The sequence below is a fragment of the Trachurus japonicus genome, chromosome 8 (assembly GCF_045865225.1).
Source record: "Trachurus japonicus isolate A0001 chromosome 8, Traja_1.0".
NCBI lineage: Eukaryota > Metazoa > Chordata > Actinopteri > Carangiformes > Carangidae > Trachurus > Trachurus japonicus.
The window spans coordinates 12,851,523-12,864,225 of record NC_140914.1 but is presented as its reverse complement, the minus strand read 5'-3'; the positions used below and the strand labels follow the sequence as shown (position 1 = coordinate 12,864,225).

Below are 12,703 nucleotides of genomic sequence, written 5' to 3'. Positions count from 1 at the left end.
ACAGTACATGAGCGTAGCCAATTCCAACTTTGGACATCAACTAAAACATCAATAAAAAGGGAGGAGCATGTGTATTCCCTGAAATTTACCAGGTTTTTGCACACGGTCAGACAGGCTTTTTATAGTGCGAGAAGAGATAAGTTGCACAGAGACTCAGATTCTCAACCACAAGGATGAAGATAATTGCAGTTCTGATTCTTTTAGCATTCAACTGCTGTCTATGTGAAGAGGGCCAAATCCATGATATCACTCTGGGGTCAGCAGTAGAGAAAATTAATAACATGGCAGAAAAAATAACACTCCTGGAGACCAGGCTGCAAAACAGTGAAAAAGAAGTCCTCAAGCTGCAGAGCCTTACTGAAGGTGACATAGAGCAAATGGTTTAATGTGACTGAAAATGTGATACTGTATAATAAATTCTAACCGTCATGTGTTTTTGGACATTTGATGTTCCCAGGTAAACCTCAGGTGGCCTTTTCTGCAGCTCTCAGGACTTCTGGTTCTGGAAACATTGGACCTTTCTCTACTGCCACCGCTCTGCAGTACAAGAAGATCTTCTCAAACACTGGAAATGGCTACAATCCTTCAACAGGTAGAGTGTTTCAATGAGAGAGAGAGAGCAAGTACAAATGTAAGAAAAACCAATGACAGTTAACATTTTTTGTTCATGTTGTTTTGGCAGGCATTTTCACAGCAATGGTCAAAGGAATGTACTTCTTTCGATTTTCAATGTTCGCCACCTACAATCCACCTCCCAACTCTGTTGTGAGCCTAATGAAGAACAGTGAGAAGCTGGTCACTGTCTGGGACATCGCAACATCTGACACTAATGACATGGGCAGCAATGCAGTGGTCATTCCCCTAGAGGTGGGAGACAATGTGTATGTGAGTCTCCAGGCAAACAGGCTTGTCTACGATGATACCCAGAACTACAACACCTTCACTGGTTTTTTGCTTTTCACTATGTAATTTGAAGATAATAATTTCAGAACTGTATGGTTTTACTGTAGAGGAAATACCTGACTTTATACATAATGCAATAATAAATAAATGGACATTATCATCTACAAACAGAACAGGAGTGCTTGTTTAGATGTGCGACTGTATATAAAGCTTTAATGTGCAACATCTGTGTCATCATTTCACTTCGATGCTATTTTTTCTTCTCTTGATAGAACAGCATATTGGTTTCCAGGTATGCAGATGTAGCTAGTGTGCAGATTGAACACTAGATTTGGCTGTTCTCTAGACCAGCTTAAACCCACACAAAGAAAACATCACAACTACCCTTAAGTCATTACTTCCTCTCAAAGTCCACTCAAAAAAAAGAAGAAGATGGAACTGGTTAAAATGTGTGCTCTCACACAGATATCTAGGGGCATTAAGACAAGCACATTAACACATTAAATGAATGCAGAGGTAAGACATACTGGAATAACAAAAAACAGTATTATTTAAAAAGCTTAATTTAGTCAGTACTTCAGATTTAAAAAGCACTATTTCCCTGTGATGATTAATGATTATCAATAATTCCTTGTTGGTCATCAGTAAAGGAGGAACTCTGGGTGGACCAGATTAGAGTCAATTAAACATTTACTCATAGAAGGAAGAGGACTTTTTGTTGACAGTTCATGAGTGTAGACAATTCCAACTTTGGACATCATCTAAAACATTAATTAAAAGGGAGGAGCATGTGTATTTCCTGAAACTTACCATGTTTTTGCACTCGGTCAGATAGGCTTTTTTATAGTGCAAGAAGAGATAAGCTGCACAGAGATCAGATTCTCAACCACAAGGAAGCTATGGTCCTTGATCTTCAATCTATGATACTGTATCACTCTGGGGTCAGCGGTAGAGAAAATGAATAACACGGCAGAAAAATAACACTCCTGGAGACCAGGCTGCAAAAGAGTGAAAAAGAAGTCCTGAAGCTGTGGAGGCTCACTGGGGGTGACATAGAGCAAAGTTAACATTTAGCATTTTTTGTTCCTGTTGTTTTGGCAGGCATTTTCACAGCAATGGTCAAAGGAATGTACTTCTTTCGATTTTCAATGTTCGCCACCTACAATCCACCTCCCAATGCTCTTGTGAGCCTAATGAAGAACAGTGAGAAGCTGGTCACTGTCTTTGACGTCGAAACATCTGACACTAACGACATGGGCAGCAATGCAGTGGTCATTCCCCTAGAGGTGGGAGACAATGTGTATGTGAGTCTCCAGGCAAACGGGCTTGTCTACGATGATACCCAGAACTACAACACCTTCACTGGTTTTTTGCTTTTCACTATGTAATCTGACCAGAATAATTTCAGATCTGTATGGTTTTATTTTAGAGGAAATAGGCTACCTGACTTTATTCATAATGCAAAATGGTAACTTGGATAATGGACATTATCATCTACAAACATCAAACCAGGGGTGCTTGTTTAGATGTATGACTGTATTAATCTCATAAAAAATAAATATAAAGCTTTAATGTGCAATATCTCTGTCATCATTTCCTTTCGGTGCTAGAACAGTGTATTGGTTTCCAGGTATGCAGAGGTAGTGTACAGATTGATCTACCCATGAACACTAGATTTGGCTGTTCTCTGGACCAGCTTAAACTCAAACAAAGAAAACATCACAACTACCCATAAGTCATTATTTCCTCTCAAAGTCCACTCAAAAAAAAAAAAAAAAGATGGAACTGGTTAAAATTTGTGCTCTGGTACTGACATAGGGGCATTCAAACAAGCACATTAACACATTAAATTAATGCCTGAGGTAGGCTAAATCATAATCACAAAAAAACGGTATTATTTAAAAGCTAAATTCAGTCAGTGATTTAGAATTATGTAGGCTAAGTCATTTTTAAAGGTGACACTGTGGACCTCAAAGTAAACACCCTTTTTTTTTTTTTTTTTTTTTTAAAATTATAGATAAGGCACTTCTTATTCTGGGGTAAGTGAAAATGAGTTCAAGTATAATAGTGTGTGTTCACTTTTCTTGTTTAGCATCAGTGACAAGGTTTTTATATAGACATTAAACTCTTCTGTGAAGATATTAAAGTTAGGAAGGGACTTGGAAAACTTCTTCTTGTGGATGTGGAATTTACCTATTAGAATCATGAGATTTATCATGTTCAAATTTTGAAATAATATCTTTGGGTCTAATTGTGTTGTTTAGTTTTGTTGTAGGCCTAGACAAAGTTTTCCATATAATTAAAAAAAAAACAGATGACAATGGGCAAATACAAAATAAATGTAATATTGTTTCTGGTTCATCTCTACAAAAAGTGCACATTTCATCCACATCAGCAAACTTAGAAATTAATTTCAAAAAGTTAATCCAAAGTAAACACCCCTGCTCCAAACCATTGGATGGCGGTGATGCACTGTGCAGCCATCTTTAAAAAAGCACAACGAAGAAGACGGGGAGGCAGATGATGACGTAGAAGGAGAAGACGACGACGCCGGAAAACGCCATTTTGTTGTTGAACCGGAGAAACGAAGAAGGATCGAGAAGCGTTAGTAAAGGTAAAAACATTAACGTAAACATGTAATACGGGAACGCTATGGATGAAATTTTACATTTCAATAAGGGTACAGACCGTGGGCTTGTTCACGTGTGTCTGGTTACAGGTGGCTGTGAGTCGTGGAGGCTTTAAGTTCGTTAGCTCTGTTTCCTTAGCAGTTTTAAGTTTAAACTAACCAGCTGAAGAAGTTTCAATATTTTGCTCGTTTTAACTCCTCTTAAACGACTGGTAGAGCTGTCAGTGGTTGTAACACGTCTACCCATGGAGTCAATAATATGCTTTTAATGTTTTATTGTCGCTGGTTATTGCCAAGAAAAAAACAAAAAACCTAAAACCAAGACCGGCTAATGCTATCCGACCAGCTGCATGATGCTAATTGAAGATTAACTGTTAATGTAACTAATAACGGAATTAACGTCACGTGATGGTCATTATTATTATGTATTAAGCGACCTAAATATGTGGTTTTATGAGCCGTAGGTACAATTATACGGACCTAATGTAAGCATAGCCGAAGGCAGTGAAATATCAATCTGCCCTTTTAGATTGAATCCACCTTGAAATTAAAAAAAAAAATCTATGTGGCAGGTAGCATCACAGTGTATCCAAGAAAAGCTCACTCGTTACTACTCTTAAATTTTACATAGAGACATATCAAAGAAATGTTGCCCGCATTAAGTTATGAGTCAGAATAATCTCAATAGTTTTAAGTATTAAACCCCCCCCCCCCCCCCCCCCTTGCGTGTACACAAACCTGTCATACCTGTTTACTTTTAGGCGAGTTCAGTTTGCAGAACCTCTTCATTCATCAACTATTGGACACTTAAACATAAACCCTAGTTATATTTGGTAAAAGTGGTGGTTATTTGGATTGCATTGATACTGGTTTCCAAAACAACAAGAAGCTTGAACACACTGCATGTTTTTAGAGATGCAAGTAAGGATTGTGATGGAAATATTTTCTTCTCCCTGTTAATTGCTCACATATGTTGTGTGACTGGCCTGTGCCAAGGATTCACTGATGTCCTGTCCCTTTACTTGTACCAGTGGTCAAAGTTTGTTGTTGTGTGGCAACTGTATTTGACTGTATTGTCAAATACACTATATTTGGATCAGTTGGTACATTAGCGGTGCTACATTATTAGAGGTTTATAGTTGTTGAGAAAACTGTCGTCCATACTCATCCTCCCCCATCTACAAATGTTAAATTAGTTTGGGACTATTTTGTATATGTAAAAACATAATGTTTCATGGTTTGTCATGTCTTCTTGGATGAACAGGTTGGTTCTCATGCTAAATGTGTTGAACCAAAACATCAAGTTTCAACTGCGCCTCTTACCTTAAGCACAATCTTAGAATATTTGAGTGGGTGGGAGCTTTAATTGCTGTTGTCCATCTGCTGGAGCTGTCTTCTGTCTAACCATTGTAGAGACATGCCACAGAAATTGTAAGCTGTGGAGTCATTCTGGGAGATTGCACAGCTTTGGTCATGTTATTTCAGTGTTTTACTAGCTACTGTCCTCACCCAAGTGGACTTTTGAAATGTTAACTAAACTTAATGATGTTTACAATTGAAATGATGAAAACAAAGGTCCTTAGTCATGTTTGGTTATTTAAAGGAAAGATACATTATTCCGCCACTGAAGGATTTGTGTTAATTGGCTTTGCAGCATGCCTGCCATATGATCAGCCTCAGCTGCTGGTCACAAGCACATACTGTAGCCACCATGAAGGCATTTTTGAAATGCTGCATAATGGAGTTCACACTATCAGCCAGAATTCACACAGCCAGCCCTCCAGCAGCTGTATAGCCAAATTAAAGCTGCTTTTCCTGCTTTATCCCTGAGGATTTAACAGCATGGTGGCCATCACCTACAGTGGACTGGAAATGATCAGCTGACTCGTGGATTTGTTGACTGAATCTGAAACTATTTCGATACATTGTTTGAATCAGTAGGTGCATTGGTGGCAAACTAAATAAGACTGTAAAATGATCATCAAGATATGAAAGCAAAAAACATCCATGCTTCTTTCCTCTAAGTTTAACCAGATATTCTATATCTTCAAGCTTCCAAGAAATTAGTCGAATAAAATGTAAAACTACTGTGTTATAATTTGTGGCACTGGGTGTGAGTACCACAATGATTTCCTGTGTATTATAAGCAACAAAATAATCAAAATAATTAGGCTAATGACAGTAACTATTACTTGCAAGCCCAATAGAAGACAGTGTAATGTCAGTATTTCGATTGTGTATGTCTTTTCTCTTGTGATAATTTCTAACTTGTCTAAAACATAAATGGTGAGCAGCAGGTCTTAGTGCAACAAAAGGGCTTTTTTTCTAGGCTGGACATTTTGCATTGTCAACCAACAGTCATCCAGGCAGAAATCGGTCTCAGACGAAGCAGTGATATAAATTTCTTGGCTGACAATAGATGCAGTTGTGGAAAATGCAATGCAGCCAAAGATGTGTTGTTTTCACAGTTACTGTTGCTGTTCCTGAGCTGGAGGAATGTGCTCTTTTTTTTTTTAATTTACTGGTGCTTATCTCTACAGTGCCTGCCACCTGTACCGACTGTAGTACACAGCTGTGCAGAAGCAGCTGAGTCACTGAAGAAAAGGCTAAAGAAATATGATTTACAGCATTTGATCACTGAGTTACTCCTGGGCCTCGTTGATTGTTCATGTCTGCTGAAATCCAGCTATTGTAATGTGTAGCACTAGCATGATGAATAAACTTGCAGAGTTTACAGAACATTGAGGGTGACCAGAGACGGAAAAGTGATTATTGCAAAAAGGGACTCGCTCTGGACTGTGAGCTGTTGGTCAAACAAAACAAGCAACTTGACATTGGGTATAGGGAAAGAAGTTGTCATTTGCAAAGAATCATATGTCGTCCATGTGTTCACAACAGTGCTCCATTTGTTGACCTGTGACAGGCGCGTATTATAAGCTTAATAGGTCTTTAAAGCTTAACAATGTGAAACGAAAAATAAAGCTAAATGAACTCCGCACTGATTGATTGGCTGACACTTGAATTATTTGATATCAGTATCATAGTGTTGGCCTATCTTGTTTACGTCAGCACTTACTGTCACCGCTTGTTACCATCTGTTACTGACTGCTTTATTGTTTCAGTAAAAGGGCTGAGAGGAACTTGAGAAATAGCAGAAGAGGTTTTTACAGTCATTAAAATGCACATACACATTGGTATTCGGTTTTGAAGGGGCGGTGTTGTTGAGGAGGTGTTGTTTAGTGCTCTGTAGCAACATTGCAGCTCCCTCTAATAGACAGACAACATCAGCTTTAAAAGGAGGAACATTAACACTTAATGGTAAACTCATTGTCCCAGTGTGACATCACATTTTTGAGATATAACCACTGACTTTAATACCCTTTTCTGTCTGCAGGTGAGCCAAGATGGGGAATATCGGTAGCTTGTTTAAAGGGTTGTTTGGAAAGAAAGAGATGAGGATCCTGATGGTAGGACTAGATGCTGCCGGAAAGACGACCATCCTGTACAAGCTCAAACTGGGAGAAATTGTTACCACAATCCCCACCATCGGTGAGTCCTGCTCTGCATGTTCTTGAGCTTAATCCGTAGGGAGTGAAAATACAGACATTCTCAAAATGTCTTTGTTTTGTTTTTTTTCCCCTTTCATCTGCAGGTTTTAATGTTGAAACAGTAGAATTCAAAAACATCAGTTTTACAGTGTGGGATGTCGGCGGTCAGGACAAGATCAGGCCACTGTGGAGGCATTATTTCCAAAACACACAAGGTAAGAGGCCTCCTAGTGTTTCCACATCTCTCCAAAGTCTGTTACACAAGCATTAGCCCGTTGTTGGTTGAATTCCACATCACACGTTAAGACATTTATTTACGTCCCTTCTTACAAACCGTACCTCTTTCCCATTGCCAGGCCTCATCTTCGTAGTAGACAGTAATGACAGGGAACGAGTCGGCGAGGCGAAGGAAGAGCTGATGCGAATGCTGGCTGAGGACGAGCTGAGGGATGCTGTGCTTCTCGTGTTCGCCAACAAACAGGTAAACTTCTCTTACAACCCTTAAGAAAAAGTAAAAAACAAAATCAGGAGATGGGCCCACTGCCCCTTGATAAGTATTAAGAAAATAAAATTAATGTATGTAATAAAGTTAAATGTTGATTTAAATTGACTAATACAATAGAAGAAGAAAAGGACAGAACTAGAAAACATTTCATTGAACAGTCATGATGTAATGTACTATACTTATATCATAAACAGAGAGATTATATTACACTCAATTAATTTTAGTAAATTAAATTCAGTAAATTAAATCTGCTTAATTGTGCGTACAGCATCATTCATTCTTCTTGCGCTCACTCACAATAACTAGTTGTACAACTATGGAAGAATAGAAACTGGAGCCATGGTGAAGCACAGTGTGGAACAAAGTAAAAGGGATGTGAATCAAGTGTGATCAAATCAGTTTTTTTTTCCAAAGTACAGCTATTGAAATCCTGAAGCCCTATCCATCTCAGTGTGTGTGGCAGTGAATAAGATTACTGTGGAATCAGAGCTGAAACAAAATTTTGTAATCAATTGTTAGTTAGCCTATTGTTGATTTTAACCAACTGTCGAGGAAAAAAAACAGGAGATAATTAGGTTACGGTCGGAGCTGTTGTCAGTTGATTATATGTTGATGGATTAATGGAGTACTTGATAAAGCTCAAGCTGGGACTACTCAACGCTGTGTGGGGACACTCGAGCAGTTGGTAAATCCAACTGTAAACCTGAACAGAGATTTCTTGTTTATTCACTGTTGTGTGTTTTCTGATTGCAGGACCTGCCCAATGCCATGAATGCAGCTGAAATCACGGACAAGCTGACCCTGCACTCCCTGCGCCACCGTAACTGGTACATCCAGGCTACATGTGCCACCAGTGGAGATGGTCTCTATGAGGGTCTGGACTGGCTCTCAAGCCAGCTGAAAAACGCAAAATGATCCATCACTCCCCCTCCCGTCTGTCATCTCTGTCTGCAGTGTAACGGGAGACTGCATTGGTCCTGGTCTCGCTCATCCCTCTTTTCCTCTCTTTCCTCTAAAGAGTTGGACCTTTGGCCAGTCCCCCCCTCCCCCCCTCACTGCATCTGTGTACTGTATGGGTGTTTGGATGAGTAATTTTTTTTTTATTAATGACTGAATGAATGAATGTGTTGTATGTGTGAGCTGAGTGGGAGCAGCCCTGCTGTGCCTTGAACACAGTTAAATCTCAAACACCTCCTCCCGCCTCCAGTGTCGGCACATCCAAAGGTACTGGTTCCCACAAAGCAATGGACAACACAAGACGCAGAGTCCTGTGTGTCATCTGTCGAGAATGATTCTTAAAAAAAGTGGCATGAAGGCTTTTAAGATAACTATTCATTCATCCGTGATCTTCGATAAAATCAGAAAGACCTGACATCCAATATCAGTTCAGATTATTCCGAAAATTTAGTTTTTTTGCAGATTTAAATTGCAGCAAACACTGGATGCTTGTTGATTTCTCTGAATTTTTGTTTAGGTCAAGTCCGTGTGTTGAAGGTCCTGTTAACAGTCAGGATAAAACCGTACTAAGCAGCATCAGTCCCTCCACTCTGACATTACCTATCACCCAGCCTCTTGTTTTAACATCGAGGTTAAAAAAAGATCCGTCACAGCTGCGTGTGGAACAGGCAAGAAATGTTTTCAGCGCATGTTTACATATGTGGAGGTGTGTTGAGCATGTCTACAGCGTCACTGGTGGTTGTGTGTGTCCTCTGGGTGCTGTGTGGGTTTCAGCTGCAGACCGCTGAAACATCGAGGCCTTTTTTTTTTCTTTTTCTTTTTTTTGAAAGAGTTGCTCCCACTCTGGCCTTTTATTTTTATTTACTGATGGTCTTACTTTCTCTTGTATGTAGTTCTTTTGGTTTAGGGTCTGTTTTCTATTTTGTTTTGTAGGTTGTTGTTTTTTTATGTTACTGTTGATGCACACATGACCTGGTTTACCTGCCAGGTGTGCAGTCTTTAGAGTAAAATGCTTTCGGGACCAATTGATTGGAATCAGGATTGGCTCATTGTGTTTGGTTCAGCTTTGGATTTGCCTGCAGAGCAGTGAAGTTGCCTCCTCTGTTGTTTTCTGGAGCACGCCCATGCTCCTGACCAAATTGTCAGCGTTGCGATATACGGTACAGTTGAACTGTAAAAGTGTTTGCTCTTGGCCTGCTGTATGAATCAGCACTGTAAATGCCTCATCGACGCTTCGGGCTGTGTGGTATTTTCCCTGCATGTATCCAGGGCGCTTCCCCTGGTGTTATTTACATCAATGTCCCTGTGATGCCGTTTGCACAACCTCATCAGCTTGCACAACACAGGCCTGTGTGAATACAGCGGTTTATCCATCAGCCTTTGCAATGAACCCATAGACGATAACCTCTCCCATTGCTCTACACCAGCAGACAGTTAAAAATGTGCACGTGAGAATGTTACCCTAGTTCAACCAGTAATAGAATAGTTTCCCACACATCCATCGATCTCAACTGCTCCTGCAATTAATAAGAAATCAATCTTCAACAGTGCACAGACATTACTGAGTGAAGATGACTTAAAGGTCATAATATAACACTGACCTCTAAAGGGAAACTCATTTTCCCTCTTTAGTTTTTCTATAACTGGACATTTAGATGTTTTCTTGGAAAGTGTGAGTAACTGAATGACTAATATTTGGGCTGTCTCTGCCCTTCCATTATGGTATTTCCTAAACAGCCGTAGAGTTCATAGATGCGTTACATAATCTGGCATACAGCGAGAAATGCAAATCTGTATATGATACTCTGTAAGAAAGTGTATTTTAACTTGACATCGCCCACCTACCCATGTTCAGATGTGAAGCTTTAATTTTCAAGACTGTTTCTGTACAAATAACAAGGTATGTGCATATGTATTTCCGAAGTACCTTTTATGCTTTTTTAAACTCATCTTGTAACATCTGATAAATGCACTATAATAAAGAGAATCTCTATTATACGTCTGCATTACTGCCCTCCTCATTGGCATGACTTGAAAATTACTTGCATGATTGAAATCAATTGAATTCCTCTAGTTTAGCCAGAAACAAAGGAAATGGACATTAAAGTGATGGTTAATGTTGAGTTACAGTGTAAAGTCATATCATAATTTGGATCATCATCGTAAGAGTTTTGATTAATTGAAAAAAATTAAAGATATTTATCATTTGACACTGTTTTTTTGCTTTTTTTTAACCAGTTGGTCTGTTTTCTGTCGTGTGTGGATCGTGTCAGCTACTTCCTGTCAGAAATTCATATATTTAAAGCTTTCAAAGACCTGACAGGCGTCAACAATGCGAGTTGCCCTTCGGATCTTATTTTCCTGCTCCATCAAATGTACGGATATGACACTTTCACCCTCCTCAGTGTGGTACCTGTCAATCTGGAGGCTCAGAAACATGCAGATCTGTCGTCAAGAGATTTTTTTTTTTTTGCAGACCATATGATGTTTTTGTACCAGACTGATGATGTGAAGAACATCTGGCAGCATCTTTAGCTTACATAGCAGTTCTCTGCCAGCCCCACTTTATTTCATTTTTCTTCCATCAGGGTGAAAAAATATGATAATGGCAACTGATGTGATGATTAAATTAGCTTTAGGTTTAAGGTTAGCTGCAGTATTACAGCTTCAAAAGACTAATTATTCTGCTTTTTTACAGAGGAGACAATCAGCACATGGGGTTAACTATAAGACGGATGGCATGTTTCTGACCTGCTTCACACTTGACTGTACCAACATGTGTTTCATGTAAACACCATGTTAATTCCTGTTTGCTGACACACCCTCTACTTGTGCGTACACGGATGTCACCAACAGCTGTGCTGATACAAATCAAATACTGCGTGTAGCCCAGTATAAGCTCCCTTCAGGTATTTGCCTAAGCAAGTCTTTGGAGCTGAGGAAAAATTACCAAAAAATCTCTAGATCAATCTTCTCCGATGTAACACTGTTCTGCTGCTTTTCTCTGCTCTATACTCACTGTAAATTGAATATATTTACATTATATTGGGTTGCGATTTTTAGGCAAAGCACTTGCTTTATTTACTAAATTACTCTAATTTTCAACGTTAATTAATCCACCACTCACTTTATCGATAAATTGGAAAACAATATCAGATGCAACCCTAAATGTTTACAGTAAGTAATTCTTCAGCATGCCTCATGAACATAGAGTGGTGTCCATGCTAGAAAACCTATTACAGCTGACATTGACACCTGTGGTGCTCAGAAATTAAATAATAAAATAACACTGCAGTTCCTGAGTGTGACCACTGGAGGGCAGCAAACACACATGACTCGGTGTATTGAGAAGCCAGTTATGAAACTCTCAATTGTAATTCTGGTGTTTTAGTTTATTTTGCACACAGGTCACTACTGCTGGTGTCAAGAAGGGGAGTTTCTCCTCAGTGTCCATGGTAACGATGATAATCACTATTAAAATTTCTGCCACTGAAGAATGTGGAGATTTTTAACAGTGTCCACTAATGAACAATTCATCATTCATGAGCGGTGTTAGGTATGCACCAGAAGTGATACAATATCATGCAGATTGCATGATTAGGCTGGTCACCGTGGCACAGAAAACAGTGATTATAGCAATTATCAGCACAAATGTCACAGCTGTTAATTATAATGAACATGCTAATATTGACTTGTACATGTAAAGTGTAACGATGATTATACTAATATTGAAAGTGTTGGTTATATTAGGATTTGATTTATTTATTAATACAGTCAGTCTTGCAGTTTCTCAGTGGGATGACTGGAGGGTGGTGAACAACACTCCTGCTGCACTGAGTACACTCACCATAAACACACTTCCTGATGGACCTTCACAATAAAACAAAGAGAGGAAGTATTCAGCAGAGGTGTTGCTACTGTGTCTGATCTGAAGCTGGTATGAACCATGAACATTATTAGCAGACAGAAACAAGGTCTTATTAAAACTGCTGTTCATTATATGGTCATATACTAGTAATATATATATTTAGTTATTACAAACTAAAATTTGGCTGTTACAAGCCAATGTTGGAGCAAGTAATAGTGAGAGATCTGTGTTATTTCCCATATTGGTCCTAGCCACAATTATCACAATGATTACAAATATTATAGTAACACTAA

The 12,703-nt window shown here is 39.0% G+C and overlaps 2 protein-coding genes across 3 annotated transcripts; both read left to right on the top strand.

The window, feature by feature from the left end:
* The first annotated feature begins 158 nt into the window (after positions 1-158).
* LOC146982765 (complement C1q-like protein 2) lies at positions 159-2,482 on the top strand. Its single transcript, XM_085783924.1, has 4 exons — positions 159-363; positions 458-592; positions 683-1,019; positions 2,347-2,482. The coding sequence occupies exons 1-3, from the start codon at positions 174-176 to the stop codon at positions 967-969; spliced, it is 612 nt and encodes a 203-aa protein (XP_085640050.1). The 5' UTR covers positions 159-173; the 3' UTR covers positions 970-1,019; positions 2,347-2,482.
* A 980-nt stretch (positions 2,483-3,462) lies between these two features.
* Positions 3,463-10,540, top strand: arf2a (ARF GTPase 2a). Of its 2 annotated transcripts, none has more exons than XM_085783926.1 (5): positions 3,463-3,511; positions 6,927-7,081; positions 7,185-7,295; positions 7,437-7,561; positions 8,339-10,540. In XM_085783926.1, exons 2-5 carry the CDS (start codon positions 6,937-6,939, stop codon positions 8,498-8,500), a joined length of 543 nt encoding a protein of 180 aa, XP_085640052.1. In that variant the 5' UTR covers positions 3,463-3,511; positions 6,927-6,936; the 3' UTR covers positions 8,501-10,540. The 2 variants fall into 2 exon arrangements, with proteins under 2 accessions (XP_085640052.1, XP_085640051.1); XM_085783925.1 differs by having other exon boundaries at positions 3,463-3,517.
* The last annotated feature ends 2,163 nt before the right edge of the window (positions 10,541-12,703 follow it).

Coding starts and splice junctions, on each gene's coding strand:
- LOC146982765 (XM_085783924.1), top strand. CDS start 174: ATGAAGATAATTGCAGTTCTGATTCTTTTAGCATTCAACTGCTGTCTA. Junction 364..457: donor GCTGCAGAGCCTTACTGAAG/GTGACATAGAGC, acceptor TGATGTTCCCAG/GTAAACCTCAGGTGGCCTTT. Junction 593..682: donor TGGCTACAATCCTTCAACAG/GTAGAGTGTTTC, acceptor TTGTTTTGGCAG/GCATTTTCACAGCAATGGTC.
- arf2a (XM_085783926.1), top strand. CDS start 6,937: ATGGGGAATATCGGTAGCTTGTTTAAAGGGTTGTTTGGAAAGAAAGAG. Junction 7,296..7,436: donor TTATTTCCAAAACACACAAG/GTAAGAGGCCTC, acceptor TCCCATTGCCAG/GCCTCATCTTCGTAGTAGAC. Junction 7,562..8,338: donor TCGTGTTCGCCAACAAACAG/GTAAACTTCTCT, acceptor TTCTGATTGCAG/GACCTGCCCAATGCCATGAA.